Genomic DNA, 20,946 nt, shown 5'->3' with positions numbered 1-20,946 from the left:
CTTACACAACTTAAAAAGTGCTAGGGAAAAATATAGGTTCTTATTGGATGAGAGAAAACTTTCTAAGCTTAAAGGAAATTGCATTTGGGGGTGTGGGGAGCAAAAGGAAGATCAGTGGCAGTTTTAACGTATCAAGTTGGCAAAATGTAAATGCTTGATAATATCCATTGCAGGTACGGGTGTGGAGAACCGGGCATACTCTTACTTTTGGTAGAAGTGGAAATTGGTGCAGCCACATTGGAGGGCAATTTGGTACTGTCAGTTTGAGATATCCTTTGACCTAGAAATTCTATGGCTAAGAATTTATCTCATAACTAAAGTCAAGTATGCCAAGGTACATATACAAGAATGTTCACTGTAGAATTGCTTGTCATATCAGGAAACCAGAGATCTAATGTCCGGCAGAGGACTGGATAAATAAAATTATGGCACATTCTTTTTAGTGAAATTACATTTTTATGTATTTAAAAAATGAGAGCTATTTTGCGATTCCAGCCTGGCAGGCAAGATATAGGGGTTAATAGGCTAAACTAAAGAGCATGACTGATTTGGTAAGAAAAGCATTAAGATTACAAAAGATAGTTACCTTTGTGAAGATCATTCATGAAGGAATGGATAATAAATAGATAATGCAATGGAGTTATTTTCTTTATACTTTCCTGTATTTTCTATGATCAGCGAGTCATTTTATGGGAAGAGCAAAATCATAACAATGTCTAAGCCCTGTGGTATCAAAACAAACAATCCATAAATAGTTTGATGTCTCCTATGGCTATCATTATCTGAGACTGATAATTAACTTTGAGGCATAAAAAAACATTTAATTTTGTTCTTATACACTAAGTGGATATAAATATTACATATTTTTAGAGTTTGAACCATTCTGGTTTAAAATTGGGACAGCATTTGGGAAGCTAGGAGCTTGGCAATTAAATGTGGGAGCCATGATCTGGATGAATGAGCAATGATCTAGATACATCTCCCAATTTCTGTAAAGATCACATGCCATCTGGTCTAATAATTGATAGTTTTGGGATATGCTGAATGCTGTAACTTTTTTATAAGCCAAATTTTTTGAGTCAAGAAGAGATGGGGCTTGAAAGACCAAGTGTATCTTTCTCCCAAAAATCTAAAGTTGTCACCAACTGTCTTGAGGCAGAGCTTGGTTAGTATTTTAATCCTTGGTAACTCTTCCTTGAATGCAATTGTATTTTTAGAAAGTGATGTTTAATCAGCAATGTTTCTTCCTCTCTTTTACTAGGTTGTTCGCTCAGCAGCTACAAGTGGAGCAGGTAGTACTACCTCTGGTGTTGTGTCTGGCAGCCTCGGCTCTCGGGAAATCAACTACATCCTTCGTGTCCTTGGGCCAGCCGCATGCCGCAATCCAGACATTTTCACAGAAGTGGCCAACTGCTGTATCCGCATTGCCCTTCCAGCCCCTCGAGGCTCAGGAACTGGTGAGTTTCCCCTCCTGGCCTGTGAGACATTGAGGTTTGTGGCCGCATGTAACTCCAGAGGTTTTCTGTGAGGAGATCTGTAAGTTGGAAAGCCTCCTTAGGTAAGTGTTGGGACATTGGCTGGTTGATCATGTAGGTCAGTTCAGAGGTACTTCAGTAGCTTCTCTGATCCTTACCTTGTGGTAATCCCTGCCAGAGATACCAAGGACCCATTCAGTCTGGTCCTTGCCTTCAAAGAACTCATCTTGGTGTGGCAACAGGGCTTACATACAGTGAATGGTTTACAGATAGAGTGATAATTGAGGGACAAATGGACATGTGACTCATGTGATACAGTAGGAAGTACACAGTATCATTGGTGTGTTCTTGCCAAAAATGTTTGGCCTATATTTAATTATGAGGAAACAATTAGATACATACAAATTGTGAGGCATTCTGTAAGACAACTGGCCTAAACGCTTCAAAGATATTAATGTCATGAAAGGGGAAAAAATGCAAGGATCTCCTAGATAAAAGGAGAGAGAGAACCTTGATGGGATTCTGGATCCAGATAAAGGAGATTTGGAGAAATTTGAATGCTGACTTTGTATTAGATAATACAGTTGTATCCGTGTTTAATTTCTTGAGTGTTAAAATGGTATTGTGGTTATGTAGAAAAATATCCTTGATCTTAGGAGGTGCAAGTGGATGTATTTAGGGGTAAACAAATGGTGATTCTAGATGACAAGTATATGGATGTTTCTTATACTAACCTTTCAACGCTTCTGTAGGGTTGTGGGATGTCTTTTTAAATAAATAGTTGGGAGGGAGACTAATTATTTTGGGAGCCCCAGCTATGTGCCTGGCCCTGTGCTGGGCATTTCTCATGTATGGTCTCATTTAGTCCTCAAATTTCAAGAAAGAAAATTGAGGGTTTTTTGAAGTAATTTGGCCGTGATCCTGTAACAGAACTGAATTTCAAAACCAAGTCTCCCCAACTCCGAAACCTGTACTCTTTACTGTTTGTTACCCTGCTATATATTAGATCCTTTGGGATTTAGGGAATGTAAAAGCCAGATTTTCTAGTAGGCTACTTGAACATTGTTTGGAAATGACCTCCTCTTGCAAGCTTGTACGTTATACAAGCCCCCTTCTGAGTCTTAATCAGGAACCAAGTGTAGGTGCCAGTTTACTATTGACTGATTTTTCTCTGTCTCACTTTGGCTTAGCTTCAGATGATGAATTTGAGAATCTTAGAATTAAAGGCCCTAATGCTGTACAGCTGGTGAAGACAACCCCTTTGAAGCCCTCACCTCTGCCTGTTATTCCTGATACTATCAAGGAAGTGATCTATGATATGCTGAATGCCCTGGCTGCATACCATGCTCCAGAGGAAGGTATGTAGTTAGCCCACCTCAGGAGGCTGGGTGCTTTACCTGAGTCATTTCAGCCAGCTCATGGCTTAGTGAACACTGGGTATGTGCCTACACCTTGGAAATCGAGATAAGACACACAGTACACTTCTCTGAATAAGCTAGTAGTCATACACTGTGATGCCAAGGTAATGGTGAGTCCTAGAGCAAGGCAACTGACCTGGTGGTGGTGGGACCTGTAGGAAAATTTCTTAGAATAAGTTATTTCTAAGGGAAAAAAGAGAATAAGTTATTTCTGAAATAAGTCTTGAATGATAAGAGTAGGGAAATTGCTGAAGCTCTGTCATATGAAAGTACATCCCATCAGCGAGAAGAATGAACAAAGACTTAAAAAGAGATAACATCTTGGACACCAGGAAGTCTCTAACGTTTTCACTCTCAGAAACAAGACATTGTTATTGCCCAAAGAGCTGCGAACAATATTAGAAGGTGTGGCTAGGCTTCCTGACCTTTAAGACAACCATCCCAATCCACTTTTATTCCTAGTTAAGGTGCTGCTTTTAAGTACTAGGGAAGTCACGAATGAATTGCTTGGAACCAAAGGTTCCATTCCAGTTAGATCCTTCTGGATTTTATTCAGGACATACTTAATTGATGGATACCATAGAATTGCCAAAATTTGATGGATACTGCTTTTAATAAATCAAGAAAATCTGAGTCTTTATTTTGGTGCTTTTCATCCATCTAGCTCTCTGATCTATATAGAGCTCTTTGCTTCTCCTACAACCACAGAACCTTTACCCCACCCATTAACCCCCACTAAAAAAAATAATTCAGCTCTATAGTTATAGCAACCATTTATTGGCCTCTCTAGGCATAATACAAGGTATGTCCATTTTAAGTTTAGCAACAGCTGAGGAAAATGAGAAGAATAAGTAAATTGCCTGTGGTCACAAAATTAGTGATGGAATGAGGCTTTTAGCCATGCTCTCTTGGTTGTACTATGTTTCTCCTGGTTCCTAAGTGAAAGCCTAGCAATATCACTATGTAAACAGTCATAGCAACTTGGAGTGAAATTAACCAAACTACCAAGTAGTCATTAACATTGCGCAGTTACAAAAGAATTTTGTTTTGTTTTTGTTTTTCTAGCTGACAAATCTGATCCGAAGCCTGGAGGTATGACCCAAGAGGTTGGCCAGCTCCTGCAAGACATGGGCGATGATGTATATCAGCAGTACCGGTCACTTACTCGTCAGAGCAGTGACTTTGATACACAGTCAGGTTTTTCCCTTAATGTAAGAAGTCATTTCCAACCTCCTATCTTCCTTCTCTTTTTCCAATACCTGTGTGTTCTCAGTATTTAGGGTTATGCCAGGGAAGTTTCAAAGGTGTTAATTTTGATGTATCTAAAATTCTGTTGCCTAAAATTGGAGTATCCCTGGGATTTTCTTTTCTCTTCTTGGATTAGAAATGTTACCGTAATTCATTTTTCATTCTCCTCTTCCCCTGTCCATTTCCCCTAGTCTCCCAGTCACTATTTATAGTGATGGCTTCCCACAAATAGAGGGGGGGGAAGGTGACTAAAAGATGGGCCAGGGGCTGGCTCCATGGCTGAGTGGTTAAGTTCATGTGCTCAGCTTGGGCAGCCCAGGGTTTTACCGGTTCAGATCCTGGATGCGGACATGGCACTGCTCATGAGGCCACGCTGAGGTGGCGTCCCACATGCCACAACTAGAAGGACCCACAGCTAAAAATACACAACTATGTATTGGGAGGCTTTGGGGAGAAAAAGGAAAAATAAAATCTTTAAAAAAAAAGGGGGCCAAAGAGAATCTGTAACATTCATAACCAGTACCCTAGGAAGGAGTCCTGCCATTTGTAGACAACTGTCTTTGAAGTTAATAATGGCTCAGGAGTTTTCTTCTTCTATAGAGTCAGGTCTTTGCTGCAGATGGTACCTCCACTGAGACTTCCACATCTGGGGCAACCCAAGGAGAAGGTAATGGTTCACTTTTCTCCCTCTTTTGTTCTTACTTCTTGAGAGGACAACTTGAAGAAACTGTGGGTGTCGGGCAGGAGGTAGGGGAATACAGGCATAATTGTCACATTTACTTGTCTAAGTGAATTTTCTCAGGAGTGAGCTCAGTGTTCTATAAATAAAGGGTTTCTATATGCTAGAGATAATGAAACTGTGACTTAACTAACCCAGTAATGGTTTCTATGGTAACATCCTTTAGTTCTGCTTTTTAAACCATGCCATATATTTCTTTTGATGGCTTCCATGCTGGCTTATAGAGCTTTGGTGCCGGTGACACTATTCTAGCTATAAAGTTTGCATGGTAGATTCTTGCCTTCTAGCAGTGTCAACAGAGCTTTTTGGCTACTTGCCAAAAATTAGAGAAATGCCATGTGGAAGCAATTCTAATGAGACCTTTCAAAAGCTACTTCTCTGTAGATAAATCTCCTTTGAGATCTAAGTTAGGAGACATCGAATTTAATATCAGACTAGTCCCTGGAGATAAATTTAAAAGACTAATAATTAGTAAAATATTGGTTAACTCATTTTGGTGGACTTAGTGTTCACATGTAGTGTGTAGTATGGCTGATGACGATGACAATAGCATTTGAAGGAAGCGTCAGTGCCCGCTATGTGGCAGACAATAATAGACACCAAAATGAATTAGATTCATTCCTTGCACTTAAAGAATTTTGTTTAGTGAGGGAGACCTGCAATAGTTACAATATAATATATAACTGCTGGAATGGAGGCATGCTTGGATAAGGTATAGTTGGCACATGATATAATAGTTAATAGCACCTCAGTATGCCTGAATGAGACAGGAAAGCTTTTATAGAGGAGATCAGCATTTGAAATGAGCTGAGTAAGTAAATGTGTGCCAGGCAGACATGCAGGAAGAAGAGGTAAAAGAGTACACAAGGCATGTTTGGAGAACTACTGTTAGTACAGTATTTCTGGAGCATAAAATTATGTATAAAGAGGAGGGAAGTGGCAAAAGATGTGTGAACAGTTGGGCAAAGCCTCCCTGCTGTGCTCTATGTCCACAGACCATGTCTGAGACCTGAATTGTCCTGGCTATCTGTCCTTCCACTACAGTATGAGGAAGGCATTCAATTTGTACTAGTGACCTAAAGAAGGAGAAGTGGTATTCTGTCCACGTAAGCCTTGATTTTGCCAATATTCCGGTGTGAAATTGAACCAGTGTTTGGCTCTTTCTCAACAGCCTCCACTCCAGAGGAGTCTCGGGATGGGAAGAAAGATAAAGAAGGGGACCGGGCCTCTGAAGAAGGCAAGCAGAAAGGCAAGGGCAGCAAACCTTTAATGCCCACTTCCACTATTCTTCGTCTTCTGGCAGAGTTGGTGAGGTCCTATGTTGGTATTGCTACCCTGATTGCCAACTACAGCTACACTGTGGGCCAGTCTGAGCTGATCAAAGAGGTAATATTTCCAGTGTCTGCTAAAGACTTTATACTGTCATCCTTTGGATACCTGTTACGTGTTGGGTGCTTTACTAGGAACCCATGCCTGCTAGCCCAATAATGAGAGAGACAGAAGCCTCTTAGGACACATTAAAGAGCTTGGCGTTTTTCCCATGATATGTGGAGCCAACAGGCTCATTGCAGGGATTGAGTTGATGCAGTTAATTTGTTTTGTAGAAAATCACTTGATCTGCAGTGTGAAGCCTGCAAAAGGCAAGATTGGAGTCAGAAAGACCAGTTAGGAATCTGATACAGTAATCTAGATAATATAGGATCTTGGTGAAGTTGAGGGGAATGGATGAGTCAAAGAGATGTTTTAAAGGTAGAAAAGGACAGGAATTGGATTTGGAGGATGAAGGCGAAATCAAGGACTCAGCTGTTTTTTTTTTTTAATTATTCCTTTTATGTTAGAAGAGGAAATGATTTGAAGAGAAAATATGGGTCATCTAAGTAAAGGTGTCTAGGGGACGGTAGAATAAACCACATACACAAGAATATCAGTGTACTTCCAGATGTACTCAGACCTGTGCAAAGACACCAGGCATGGTAACAGTATTGGTAATACAGACTATTAAAAAAGCCTTAAATGTCCATCAGTAGAGCTGTGAGAAAGAATGAAGTCGTACTTTGTGTGTCCTGATACGGAATTATGTTCAGGTTAGATTTTTCAAGTCAGAGGGTGCTTGAAGAAGAAACTATATCATGTTCCCTTATATGTAAAAGGGGTGCCCAAGGACGTTTTTTTATAAAGAGGACCTTGTTTTGGGGGTCACATAGTAATTTTATGGGTAGTAAGCAGTGAAGGGTCTGAGAGTGGAGTAGGGGCAATAAATGTTGCAGACAACCTCTGAAAGCAGCTCCCGGTTTTTTAAACTATTTTTTTTTAATATATACAGAAATACAGAACTCCCAAGAGATTCATCAGTTAGTTTTTGGGGGAATGACTGGCACCCAGATTAAATAAAACATTACAAACTCCACAAAAGCTACCCCTCTCATGCCTTCCTGCATCTCCCCCTCCCCTTTGAGCTTCCATAAGGTTGCCATTAAATTGAGTTCTATTGCCATAGGTTGGATTTACACTTTATATAAATGGAATCTTACAGTGTGTACTCCTTTGTGTCTAGGTTGTTTTGCTTAACATGTTTGCAAGGTTCATTTTTGTATGTAGTGTAGTTTATTTTCATTGCTGTGTAGAATTTCATTATGTGAATGTATTAAAAGTAGTGCTGCTACAATCATTCTTATACATGTCTTGGTGAATACATATAAGCATTTCTTTTCAGTGGTATATGCCTAAGAGTAGAATTGCTGGCCTGTTTAGCTTTAGCAAATGGTTGCCCAAAGTTTTCCAGAGTGGTTGTGTCAATTTATATTATCACCAGCACGTGGGGTTCGAATTGTTTCACCTCCTTGTCAACACTTGGTATCTTTTCTGTTTTTCATTTTAGCAGTTCTCTGGGTTGATAGTTGTATTGCATTATGGTTAAAATTTCCTTATCTTTATTGGCCATTTGGATATTCTCTTTTGTGAAGTTGTCCAAGTCTTTTGTTCTTATTTTCTGTTGAGTTCTGTATTCTGGGTATAAGTCCTTTGTGGAGTATATATTAAATATACATTAGGCATTTATTTCAAAGGTTTTACTCATTTGTGCCAGTTGTAGTTATAATTTATAGTAGCATCACTTGTGCAATAAGACATTTAATTGCAAATTTACCTAAGTATCTGCTTAATGTGTGTCAAATAACCTACTGGTACTGAGTACTCATGGGTGCTTTACAAATACTACTGATAATCCTCACCTCAGCACTGCAAGGTTGTTGGTATTACTCCCCTTAACAGAGAAGAAAGAAAGCTCAGAGAGGTCAGTAACTTGCCTAAGGCCACATTGCAGAGTAGCAGGACTAGAATTGGAATCCAGGTTCTGGTTCCAAATTCAAATCTTTCTCTCAGTCATACTGCTTCCCGAAATTGCGAAGCTTTCTTCCAATTTTTAATAATAATATCACATAGCATTATTTATACTTTTATTCAGAAAGCTATTTTAACTTTGTGTTTTATTCACTACTGGCAAATTTTTATTTCTAATAGTTTTGTCTTAGCAAGGTCATGTTATCTAATTTCCCAGACTCTAGAATTCTGCAGTGCATTTTTTATTGAGGTAAAAGTCGCATAAAATTAAGCATTTTTAAAAGTGTACAGTTGAATGGTATTTAGTACATGCAGTGTTGTGAAACCATCATCTCTATCTAGTTCCCAAATCATCAGTGCATTTTGATCCAAAATCTGCTTGAATGACAGCAGACTAAGTTTCTTTCTAAGATAAATTATCATGGTAGAAATCGTTGTTAGGGAAAAAGAAAAGTCTGACTTAGTTTTCCTTCCCAGCTGTTGTTGGGCATTTTTGGCTATTTTAAGTAACCCTGCATTAAATATTTTTACATATCCATATCTGTGACTGTGCTGTTTCTCATTCAGTCCCTGACCATTTCTAGCCCAGGGTCCTGGGCACATTGTAGGTATCAGTAAATATTACGATTTAATTGAATACTGAAGGTATTATGGCACTCAATTAGGAATCAGGATTTGAATCCTTGCCATTGACTTAAGTTCTTTGTACAAGCCATGTTTCTTTGGCCTCAGGTTACCCATCTGTCAGATTGGGAAAATACTGAACTTGTCTTAACCGTTTTATAAGTTTGCTCTGAACAGTTCTATTAAATATCACACACAAAAATGTTTTAAGAAATGCCAAGTAGCATCTAAATGAAGACGTGTAAACTGTGTAGTAGGAAATGAAGGGAATTTGGAAGCATAAAATCTGGATTTGCTACTCCCTTAGCTTGTACCTTTAAGCCTTGGTTTTCTCATCTATAAAGTGAACCTGATGATCACTGACTGGGTGACTTCAAGGATCAACTCTCTGTGTGGGTGTACCTTGTTGATGTGCAAATGATATGGCATGATTGTGCTTGTAAATCTTTAAAATGTCATGATTAATGACTTTTCAGGACTGCAGTGTGCTAGCTTTTGTTCTGGACCACCTCCTCCCACATACCCAGAATGCAGAAGACAAGGACACACCTGCCCTGGCCCGCCTATTTCTCGCAAGCCTGGCTGCTGCAGGGAGTGGCACAGATGCCCAGGTGGCCCTTGTGAATGAAGTAAAAGCAGCCCTGGGACGGGCACTGGCTATGGCTGAGAGTACAGAGAAACATGCCAGGTAAAATCCATGCCTGACCTAGTGCTGATAACCAGTAGCATCCCCTTACTCTATTCTTGGTTCATGGGATTCATTGCACTAGAACAAGAGTTTTAGTCATACTGGTACATTCTCTGGTCCTCTCAAATAGTTACAGTGCTTCATAGTACCCCAAGGACTGATTACATTTGGAGGAGGTTGGTAAACAGCTTCAAAAAAACAAAGAGATGTTTTCATTACGTTTCTAGGGTCTTAAAGCAAGAAGTTGAGCAGGTTATTCTGTCTCATTTTTCAGATTGTATTTAAAGAAAATGAAAAATGCTACCACCCAGGGAGTGAGTTCCCTCCTGTTTAGATGTTACTTCCAGGAGGAAACACAAAGGGCACAGGAGGATTGTCTGATGCATAAGAATGGGCTGTGTTCATATCATAGAGGTGTCAAACTTTTCTCCCAGGCTTCAGGCAGTGATGTGTATCATCAGTACTATCATGGAGTCCTGCCCCTCCACCTCCAGCTTCTACAGCAGTGCCACAGCCAAGACCCAACACAATGGCATGAACAACATCATTCGACTCTTCCTGAAGAAGGGACTGGTTAATGACCTGGCCAGAGTGCCTCACAGCCTGGACCTGTCCAGGTAAAATCATTCCTGACCTCCAGCCCCAGGCTTTTGCCCTCTCTGTAATCATACTGCTTACTTCTTCATTTGCCTGGTATTTCATGTATCCTCACCAGATGAATAGTGAGCAGCCAATGTGATAGGAAAAGTTGGGGTGTTTGTAGGAACCTGAATTCTTAGTATTGCGGCTTTTAATAAGCAAGGCACCTTCCTTTCTTTAGGCCTTGGTTTTCTCATTTGCTATAAACTCAAGAGTTGGACTATATCAGTAATTTTTTTCCCTTCCCCTTTAATTAAAAATACTTTTTATTATTAAAAAACTATATGTTTGTCATAAGAAATGACAGATGAGCAAAAATAAAGTAGACACCATATTCTTACCACCCAGATACTACTGTTACCTTACTCTATGTCTTTCAATGATTTTCTTCACATACATAAATAAGATTTTTTACTAAAATATTTTATGTGCCATCGTGTAACCTGGGTTGGTGTTTTTGTTGTTGTTTTTTCAGTTAATAGTCTCTACCTTTCTGTATAAATAAATCTTCATGCTATCTAATGCCTAAATCCATATTAAAAAATTTTTGTCCAAACCAGAATCCAGTTAGAGACCTTGCATTACGTCTGGTTATGTCCTTGGAGCCTCTGCTAGTCTAACACAGATCCTTAATTAATTTTTTTAATCTTCATTTTATCGCTGTTGTTCATGACACTAACTTGTTAAAGTCACTGGGCTTGCTGTCCTGCAATATGTTTCACTTTCTAGATTCATCCATTTAGTTCCTTGCAGTGTAGTTGAACTTGTTCCTTTACTCCCCGTTTCCTGTAAACTCCTGATTAGAGCTAGAGGCTTAAGAGAGCAATTTAAACGTTATTGGCTAGGATGTATCATAGATAATGTACATCTCATATTGTATCCTGAGGAGACACATCTCTTTGAACTACCATTAATAATCATGATAAGAGGGGACCGACCCAGTGGCACAGCAGTTAAGTTCACACATTCCGCTTCAGCAGCCCAGAGTTCGCCAGTTCGGATCCTGGGTGTGGGCATGGCACAGCTTGGTACGCCATGCTGTGGTAGGCATCCCACATATAAAGTAGAGGAAGATGGGCACGGATGTTAGCTCAGGACCAGTCTTCCTCAGCAAAAAGAGGAGGATTGGCAGCAGTTAGCTCAGGGCTAATCTTCTCAAATAAATAAATAAATATTTTTTAAATCATGATAAGATTGACACTAGGGTAGACTGATAATCATCATTGTACTGTTACATTTTCCACCTTCTTACTAGAAAGTAATCTGTGTTACTACTTTGGCACTGTATAAAGGTCTAATTCTCTGTCTGAACTATATACTCGGTTAATGGTCTTAACTCCCATTGGTAATCCTTGCCTGCTTCACTAATTTCTTTGGGTGTTATCACTGACAACTTTCTAATTTCTGTCATTCCTTCTACATTATTAGCTGGGATTTTCCTCTGATATAGCTCTAGTTCAAAAGGGAAAGCCTGGTTACCCTGAAATACAGTTCCTACTGTAGAGGCAGGATAAAAACTTATTTTTTTCCCCTTATGGCACCAATTTTCAGAGTAAAGTCAAAAATAGGTTTGAATGGGGACCTTCCCCATGGTCTGGTGGTTAAATTCAGCATGCTCTGTTTCAGCAGCCTGAGTTCGTGGGTTCGGATCCCAGGTGCAGAACTACACCACTCATCAGCCGTGCTGTGGTGGCATCCCACATATAAAATAGAGGAAGATTGGCACAGATGTTAGCTCAGTGCTAATCTTCCTCAAGCAAAAAAACAGGAAGATTGGCAACAGATGTTAGCCTAGGGCTAATCTTCCTCAGCAAAAAAAATAGGTTTAATCACCACCTCAAATGCAAGTTTCCTCTGGCTTTATATTTTCTAAGTAGTAGTATGACTCAAAAATTTTCATTGATTTTTAAAATCAGTGATTGAATTATTTGGATCGCTACAGTCATCATTCTTTTTCATGCTCTTTTTCATTACACCTTTGGCCCGTGGGGCTTCTTCCAGCTAACTTCTTTGCCTTTTTGATATAACCTCATCAATTTTTTTTAAATGTTTAAAAATTTCAAATTCACAGTAGTGTAATGAGCACCATATATCTCACCTAGATTACCTAGTAGTTAGCATTCTGTCCTTTTGTTTCAGTTCCCCTCTCCCCTTTTTGGGAGCTGAATCATTTGAAATTCGTTGCAAACAATGTGATGCTTAATCTCTGACTACTTCAGCGTGTTTCCTAAGAACAAATATCCCCTTACATAGCTAGAATACTATCAGCACATCTAAGAAATTTACCATTAATATAATAGTACCCAATATACATTTCATATTCACATGTCCCCAGTTATTTCAAGTATATCTTTATAGCCTGGGGGAAAGTGTTTTGATCCAGGATCCAGTGAGCACTACTCATTGCATTTGATTGTCACATGTCTCTTGTTTTTTATGACATTTGACTGTTTTGAAGAATCCAGAAGGCCAGATATCTTATAGAATATCCCATAATCTGGATTCGTCTAATTGCTTCCTTATGGGTAGGTTCAGGTTAAACTTTTTTTTGGCAAGAATGCTACATAGATGGAGTCTGCCCTTCTCAGTACATCACATCAGGAGACACGTAATGCCACTTTGTCTCATTATTGATGATGCTAAGTTGGATCACATAGTTAAAGGTTAGATTTTCCATTTATATTTAATAAGTTATCTGTGAAGTGATACTTTGAGCTCATATGAAGATCATGTGAATATCCTATGCCCTGAAGATTTTTAACTCAGTAGTTTTAGCATTCATTGGTGATGCTTGCCTGGATCACTTACATTGCTGGTTGCAAAATGGTGATTTTCTGATTCTCTCATTCCTACTTATTAGCTGGCATTCTTTTGTAATAAGGACCTCCTTCTGCCTGCTTTTGTATCCTGGTGGCTGCAGATTCTTTTTATATTTAATGTGTTGTAATCCATTATTATCATTATTCTTTCTGATGCTCAAATTATCTAAAATTCGGCCTGTAGTAATGACCCCATTAATTTTTTAAAGTCTTGCTTTTGAAAGCCTTCTGGCAAAACAAGATGTCCCAGGCTCACCTTATATCTTCCATGCCCCATTCCTGGGATCAGCCTTGGTTCCTTTTAGTGTGGATATCTGTGCTCAGTCCATCTCTGTGTCTTCCTTTATCTCAGTCCCAACATGGCCAACACAGTCAATGCTGCTCTGAAGCCTTTGGAAACACTTTCCCGGATTGTGAACCAGCCCAGTAGCCTTTTTGGAAGCAAGAGTGCTTCCAGCAAGAGCAAGTCTGAGCAGGATGCCCAAGGAGCCTCTCAGGACTCCAATAGCAACCAGCAGGACCCAGGTAGGGAATCAGAGCCAATGGACTGGAGAGCTGCCGGGTGGGCATAGTTATTTTATGGACATGGCATCACAACTGTTCTGGCTTGGTATTGTTTCCCTGGGAACTTGCTGGCCTTCCAGAGATCTGTCATAGTGGCGTGGGAATCTGCCCCACAAAGAATTCCTTAAAACTGCAGCCTTATTTGGCTATCCTCACACGTAGCCTTGTCTTTTCCTTTGTCACCCATTCATTTATTCTCTGAGAACTTGTAAACTTGCCCAGGGAAGGGACCTGTCTTCACACTTGCTTCATGGTGCCCTGCACATAGGCATCCCTTGATTATTTTGCTGGTTGGTTGATTGTTTCAGGCGAGCCTGGGGAAGCAGAAGTGCAGGAGGAGGATCATGATGTCACTCAGACAGAGGTGGCAGATGGGGATATCATGGATGGGGAGGCTGAAACCGACTCAGTGGTGATTGCTGGGCAGCCTGAGGTGCTCAGTTCACAAGAGATGCAGGTAGGGAGGCAGATCACCCAGCATACCCCTGTTGCGGCATTCAACCAAACCCCCAAGTGGTGTGGGTGGGTGAATACTTTAGATCCTTGCCTCAATGCTGTCTGCTTTGCAGAGGAGCACAGATGATATGCTTAGTAGATGCTCAGTAAATGTGTTTGAATTGTATTAAGTGAGGGGTGGGGGCAGGACCAGGATGCCATGTACTATGAAATGGAATAGATCTCAACAAGAAAACTTAGGCTCAGGTGAAATGTTGATGTAGAAAGCTAGCCTGAGCCCTTTGGGCCCAGGGTCTATGATTTACTTGGCTCTGGTCATTAATGGAAGCTCCTTAACATCACTGTTGTGCCTGTAGTGCCAGCTCTCACTGGGGCATTCAAACAGCAGTCTTCTAAAGACTAAAGAGGGCACTGTAATTTCTGGAGCTGATAGCAATGGTAAGAAATGGGGCCTACAGTCCTGAGCCACTAGCTCTGAGATCTGCATGTATTCCTGTGGATAGTATAAAGACTAACCTGGTCTCAGATAACTGGGATGGACCTATTTGAAGGACAGTCTGAGTGTGGATTGGCAGCACATGTTAGTTTCTGTGCTCTTAGCACCAAGTGTGTGGTGTTTATATAATATCCTCTGTCACACATATCCTAGAACTATATGCTCCTTTGCTGGCTTTTTTTTAGAGTTTCAGTGCTAGCATAATGATAGACTTGTTTGCATCCATGTATATGTTCTATTTCTCTCCAGGTTGAGAATGAGCTGGAGGACCTGATAGATGAGTTGCTTGAGAGGGATGGCGGATCTGGGAACAGTACAATTATAGGTGAGAGCCCCAGAACTGAGTATAGCCTCTAGCCTCTTCCTTTGCCTCAGTCTCTCTTGGGAGGACCCTTTTTCTCATCATCTGCTTGCTCAGCTCTGCCTAAGGGCTCGTAGCCAGCCTAGATTGCTGCTTGTCTTGATGTTGACAGTTACAAATGAGATATTCACAAGCCGTCTACAGACCCTGTGGCGGGTCGGAAGCATTGCCTATGTGGGGGAGGTGGAGGGGGTGGCCATCAGTATAGATGATACGTTAGGCACATCAAGAGCGTTTATTCATGGAGGCCTAGAGGAGGCTGTAGGGTGAGAAAGTGCTTTCCTTTCAGTTCTTAGTGAAATCCAGGGGCTTTCTGCCTCTGAGTCTCAGTAGTGCAAAAAGTGATCATTCCCTAAGGGTGGCCCTTTTTACAACTCAGAGGGAAAACGGCAAAGGTACCCTACTGTCACCTGACTCCAAGGGTGTATGTGTTACTTGTTTTTATTTTATCAGTGAAGGAAATCAAAGGATAAACGGAATATTCTTAAATCGGACAGGCTTTTTCACACCCATTATCCTCTGTGGTTTCACAATTAGTGGGATTGGCAGGGCAGATGTGATCATCCCATTTTACAGATGAGGAAACTGAGACTCAGACAGGTAAAGTGACTGGCCAAGCTCACCTAGCTAGTCAACAGCAGAGAACCCAGGTCTTCTCCCTCATCCAAAAAAAAGTGGATTTCTGCTGGGTGTACATAGCTACTTTAGGCGCACCCAATCTGGAAAGGGAAGTCCTCTGTTGTTCAGTGAAGGCTCTGCTCTGTAACCTTCAGTGAGCAGAAGTGGAGAGGATGAATCACAAGAGGACGTGCTGATGGATGAAGCTCCTTCCAACCTCAGCCAAGCTTCCACCTTGCAGGCCAACCGAGAAGGTGAGAGTGCCGAGGCCAGAAAGGCCTCCCTTCTTGCCCTGCACGTCTGACAGACACTACACTAGGTTTTTCCTGGAGGCAGCTGCCCACATGTGCAGAATAAGGAAGCATCTGTCTGCATGTGCTGACATACACCATCCACTTTATTCTCAGCCAGTTTTTCAAATAACATGTTACTACTGCTTGCCCAAAAGTTTGTCACTTCTTACTTGGTTCGCTTTCTTCTCACCCACCTGCTATCATCGCTCCAGATTCCCTCTTAACAACAGGATGCAGTCAATAGCAAAGTAGGGCTGGAAAGGCAAGGGGGCACCAGCAGACTTGGCCAAGTCCTAGACCCTGGCTCCTCAAGCACCACCCTATAGCCAGCCTCCACATTCAGCCACCCTGCTCAGCGTGTTGATGCATTGATTGGCACTCTCAGGAAATCAGGGCTGGCTCACTAAATCGGTACATCACCCCAGATCTGGTTCTTCCTCTCCTAGAGTCAGATACCCCATCGCCTTCCCACTGAGTCTGCCGGCCTGCACAGTAGCCTGTTTTCTAGCTACTCAGTATAGTCCTCCAATGTGCTCCCTTTGTTTTAGATTCCATGAATATCCTGGACCCTGAGGATGAGGAGGAGCACACTCAGGAAGAGGACAGCAGTGGCAGTAACGAGGATGAGGATGATAGTCAGGATGAAGAGGAGGAGGAGGAGGAAGATGAGGAAGATGATCAGGTGAGGGGGGACTGTGTTTGGGTTGGTTCAGACAATCTCTTCCATGGGAACACAGAGCTGGAGAAAACCAACAGTCTGGGTTGCTAGCCTCAGCGCCTCCCTCCCTCATGTGCAAATGTGGCCATGACACCAGACTTCAGAAAACCCTTACCTCCAGCAATTCTCCATCTCCTATTTTCCCCTTAAGGAGGATGATGAAGGTGAAGAGGGAGATGAAGACGATGACGACGATGGCTCTGAAATGGAATTGGATGAGGATTACCCTGATATGAACGCTTCTCCCTTGGTCCGATTTGAGCGCTTTGACCGGGAGGATGATCTCATCATTGAGTTTGACAACATGTTCTCCAGTGCTAGTAAGATACAGGGGCTCAGCTGGGTTTTATCTCTTGATTCTTATACCCTTCTCTAGGGTAAGCCAAGCAGTGAACCAGAGCAGCTATCAGTCTGATAGAGAAAGCACTTCTTTTCCTATGCTGACTTCCTGGGGCAAGGGATATCTGAATCCATCTCTCTCAATAAGTGTATACTTAGAAGAAGGAATTTTGAGAGGCTGCTTTTGTTCTCTCCACCTCGGTAAATAGGCAGCCATTTTAGAGCCTGGACAACTTGATGATTTGCTTGAATTTTTTTTAAAAAATGTGATACCAAGGTTGACTACATCAGGCACCCCATGTGCACGCTACAGTGAAAGGGCAATCAATAATCCTTGTGTCTGTAATACTGGATCTTAAGAGTTTGGATGGACGCCTTTGAGCTTGGCATTGGGGAATAGATTTGAGCACATTCACTCTGTTCATCAAGGATGCATCTTTTCGGAGGAGAGAGTGAATCTCTTCCCTCCTCCTTCATCAACGTCAGAGTTCCCTTTTAACATCGAATTCTTAAAATCAAGCTGTCTTGAGAAGGCGGGTCTTGTCCCCAAATCATAGGTATATAGCAGAAAACACTGAACTGTTCTGGTCTGTTGTCTTGGCCAAGTAGTCTCTTACCTCTTTGAGCCTCAGTTTGTCACCTGTAAATGAAGAGTTTGAAAAGAAAAAAAAAAAAAAAAAACGGGTTGGATTACATAATCTTCAAGATACCGTCTGTTCTGTGATTTTCTTTGCATTTTTGTGATTTCCATCAGTCTTATGTTGAGCCTCTGTCCATTTAGCAAATTGAACAAATATTTGAGGAGTGCCTACTGTGTTACAGTAGTGAAAAAGAATCCTTTTCCCTCATAGGAGCTTTAGGATCTGTTAGGAATTATGCAGGCATTACATTGTAGTATGGTAAGAAAGCACAGAGTAAAAGGTTACTAAGCCAATCTAAAATCAGAGCAAATGACATCAAGGCCAAGAACAAAAGAACAGGTAAAGAAGAGGGAGAGGAGTCTTCAAGGTGGAGGGAGCAGCATGTTTCTGAGGGGCCTAGAAGCAGCCACTGTGGCTATAGTGTGGAGAATGGATTGGGAGAAGGTACTATTTAGGAGGCCGTTGCCGTATCTAGGTGAAAGATGGTGGCATAAGCTATGGCAATATCAGTGATTATAGATGAGGTGTGGGAATGAGGGAGAAAGGACAAAGCTCAGGTTTCCGTGTGAGGAAGTAAGGCCCAGGAGACATGGTTCTGCTTGAACAACCATGGAAGAAATTTCTTTTTGGCCCTGACCCCTTTGCATATTGTCCTTGCAGCAGACATCCCTCCATCCCCAGGAAATATCCCTACCACCCACCCACTGATGGTACGCCATGCAGACCACAGTTCCCTGACGCTGGGCAGTGGCTCCTCTACAACACGTCTCACACAGGGCATCGGGCGCAGTCAGAGGACCCTAAGGCAGCTGACAGCCAATACAGGCCATACCATTCACGTTCACTACCCTGGGAATCGCCAGCCCAACCCTCCTCTTATACTCCAGAGGTGAGTTACGAAGAAGATTGTTGGGCTCACTGGGCTTCGGCATTGTCTTGACCTGGGAGGAACAGTCCATCACTTAACACTCTTAGCACACACACAAATAATGTATTTGCCCATTTCTTTGTGTATTGTATGTGCAGCGTTTTGGGGGAATACAAATTGTACAACATGTCCTTTTGCTTAAATGTCTTATGCATACATTTAGCGGTCATTAAGCATCTCATGCCAAACACTTAAAGCTTTAGGTCCCTGTCCTCAGGCTTAGAGTTTAGTGGGAGAAACAATTTTAGAAGTGAGAGAGAGACATGCAGGTGTCATAATGGTCAATGTGCAAACTGTAGTGAGTGTACAAGAGAGGCATTATACCCTAAAACAGTGCCTAGCATTATCAGTGACACTCACTCTGCTAGGAACTATGGAATAATATGCATCCTCAGCCCAAATAAAGTTTGCAAACTTACAGAGTAAGTTAGAAAAGTAACTTAGACTTATATATAGTATGATCAAGTCCATAATAGTGTTAGGCATTTCTTAGAGGATACAGAAAAGATTTCACAATAACAGGTTGTGGGGCCCCTATGGATGTACAGTGACCATGGCATCCCACCATCACCCTACAGGTTGCTTGGTCCCTCTGCTGCTGCTGACATCCTTCAGCTGAGCAGCAGTCTTCCCCTACAAAGCCGGGGTCGGGCCCGCCTCCTGGTGGGCAACGATGACGTTCACATCATCGCACGGTCTGATGATGAACTGCTGGATGACTTTTTCCATGACCAGAGCACAGCTACCAGCCAAGCAGGCAAGTTTGTGTGGTGAAAGGGAGGGTACAGTTTGTCAGATTCTAGTCTTCCCTGCTGAGGGCAAGCAGAACAGCATCTCCCCAGCCTGGAGAAACCCCATTTTATAGAAGCCAGAACACCCAATGACTTAGCCAAGAGCAACAAAAACTTTATCATCTCTGGATACCTTGTGATGTGCCAAACCTTGTGATAGACATTGGGTCCTGTTAGGAAAATAGTGCAATTTTTGGATCAGTTGACATGACGAGGCCAAGAGTCTTACTCTTCTTTGTTCCCCTACAGGGACCCTGTCCAGCATCCCCACAGCCCTGACCCGCTGGACAGAGGAATGCAAAGTTCTTGATGCTGAGAGCATGCATGACTGTGTTTCAGGTGTGTGGCAGATTGGTTATCAAGACAGTAGTGAGCCTTCCAGGGCTGGGACAAGTGCATGGAAAGTTGTTTTCCTAGTTCTCTGTGACCACAAGCTCTGCCTCTTGGCTTCTTCCCTCACCTCCCCTGAGTAGCCTCTGATCTTGGCTTCTTTGATCCAGTTGTTAAAGTGCCCATTGTCAATCACCTGGAATTCCTGAGGGATGAGGAGCTGGAAGAAAGGCGAGAGAAACGCAGGAAACAACTGGCTGAGGAAGAAACAAAGATAACTGACAAAGGCAAAGAAGATAAGGAAAACAGGGATCAGAGTGCACAGGTAATTCCCAAGGGCTGGGAGGATTCATTTTTGGCTATGTCTGCCTTAACTTTCATACATTTTTAGTGTATATGTGGCACCAGGAGTCATCGAAAAATCCTAGGAGGTTCACATTGAACCTGAGAAATGATCCATTCCAAGTTTACCATACACTCACATGGTTTTATGGGGAAAGAATTCAAATACAGAGGGAAGATTATTTCTCCGGTGTCTCGCTGGGAAAAACTGGAGCCAGAACCAGAGTAACTCCTGACTCACCAGTCACACTGTGTAGTCTCTACCTTTAGCGACTGCAACTAGACAGGAAGAATGATTTTGACTGAGCCCAATGTTCTTGGGGGTTCAATTCCATTTCTCTCAGTGGATTGCCTTACCAAGTGTGGGTGAACCTTACCAAGATGACCCCGTTCCATCATTTGAATAAGTTAGGATTAGGCTTCAGATCAGAGAAAATATTTCTACCCTGAACCCCATCACCATGTCATTTTCTAGGGCTCAATTTTTAAAATCTCAAGCGTGATTTTGGAGGAAGCTACCTACCTTTTTTTGAAACTTCTGGGACCTTGAACAGTATTGATTTAAGATATATTAATAAGTAAAAGCTGATAGAAATATGAAGACATTAAAAGACTTGAGTGAAAGACTTTATTATACCCCACTCAGCAGTTAGAGGATATTGAAATGTTCAGTTACGATAATAAGCTTGATCTAACAAATACCTTTGTATAGAACTTTTACCTAACAAACAGTAACATAGTTTCAAACACGTGAAAAGAGAGAGAAAATAAGCAAGCCTGGCATGTGAGTGAAAAAACTGGAATGAGCCCAAGAAAAGGAAATATATAGAGATGAAACTTTTCAGAAATGTTGCTGGTCTCAATAGTTGTGTTTAGGTCATGTCCTGTGCCCAGCTCAGCTCTAAAGTGGTCTTTATTATGCTTTCCTCTCATTGTTCACTCAGTCCCCTGGCAGTTTTCCTCTTGTCCCCAAGCTATTCTTGAACATGAGTGTGTGTTAGAGAAACTGGAGATTATAATTGCACACTAAATTGCTCATCTTCCATCTAGGTCATTGAACTCCTAGATGGCATATGAGGG

At 41.7% G+C, this 20,946-nt stretch overlaps 1 protein-coding gene across 10 annotated transcripts in view; it reads left to right on the top strand.

Moving 5' to 3' along the window:
* HUWE1 (HECT, UBA and WWE domain containing E3 ubiquitin protein ligase 1) overlaps positions 1-20,946 on the top strand; it is a 145,983-nt gene that overhangs the window by 104,750 nt on the left and 20,287 nt on the right. For 8 of the 10 annotated variants that reach the window (XM_046673123.1, XM_046673122.1, XM_046673126.1 and 5 more), the window contains exons 43-59: positions 1,262-1,457; positions 2,666-2,833; positions 3,959-4,104; positions 4,742-4,808; positions 6,052-6,266; positions 9,320-9,531; positions 9,966-10,148; positions 13,342-13,514; positions 13,862-14,010; positions 14,755-14,830; positions 15,640-15,738; positions 16,326-16,459; positions 16,647-16,815; positions 18,136-18,364; positions 18,982-19,160; positions 19,444-19,533; positions 19,695-19,849. In XM_046673123.1, coding sequence (XP_046529079.1) covers positions 1,262-1,457; positions 2,666-2,833; positions 3,959-4,104; positions 4,742-4,808; positions 6,052-6,266; positions 9,320-9,531; positions 9,966-10,148; positions 13,342-13,514; positions 13,862-14,010; positions 14,755-14,830; positions 15,640-15,738; positions 16,326-16,459; positions 16,647-16,815; positions 18,136-18,364; positions 18,982-19,160; positions 19,444-19,533; positions 19,695-19,849 — 2,640 coding nt within the window. The remainder of the gene's footprint in view (positions 1-1,261; positions 1,458-2,665; positions 2,834-3,958; positions 4,105-4,741; positions 4,809-6,051; positions 6,267-9,319; positions 9,532-9,965; positions 10,149-13,341; positions 13,515-13,861; positions 14,011-14,754; positions 14,831-15,639; positions 15,739-16,325; positions 16,460-16,646; positions 16,816-18,135; positions 18,365-18,981; positions 19,161-19,443; positions 19,534-19,694; positions 19,850-20,946) is intronic. The other 2 variants (XM_046673128.1, XM_046673129.1) reach the window with 2 other exon arrangements.

Source organism: Equus quagga, chromosome 10 (assembly GCF_021613505.1).
Source record: "Equus quagga isolate Etosha38 chromosome 10, UCLA_HA_Equagga_1.0, whole genome shotgun sequence".
Taxonomy (NCBI): domain Eukaryota; kingdom Metazoa; phylum Chordata; class Mammalia; order Perissodactyla; family Equidae; genus Equus; species Equus quagga.
Note: the sequence above shows the minus strand (reverse complement) of the source record. Positions and strands in the feature narration are given on the sequence as shown.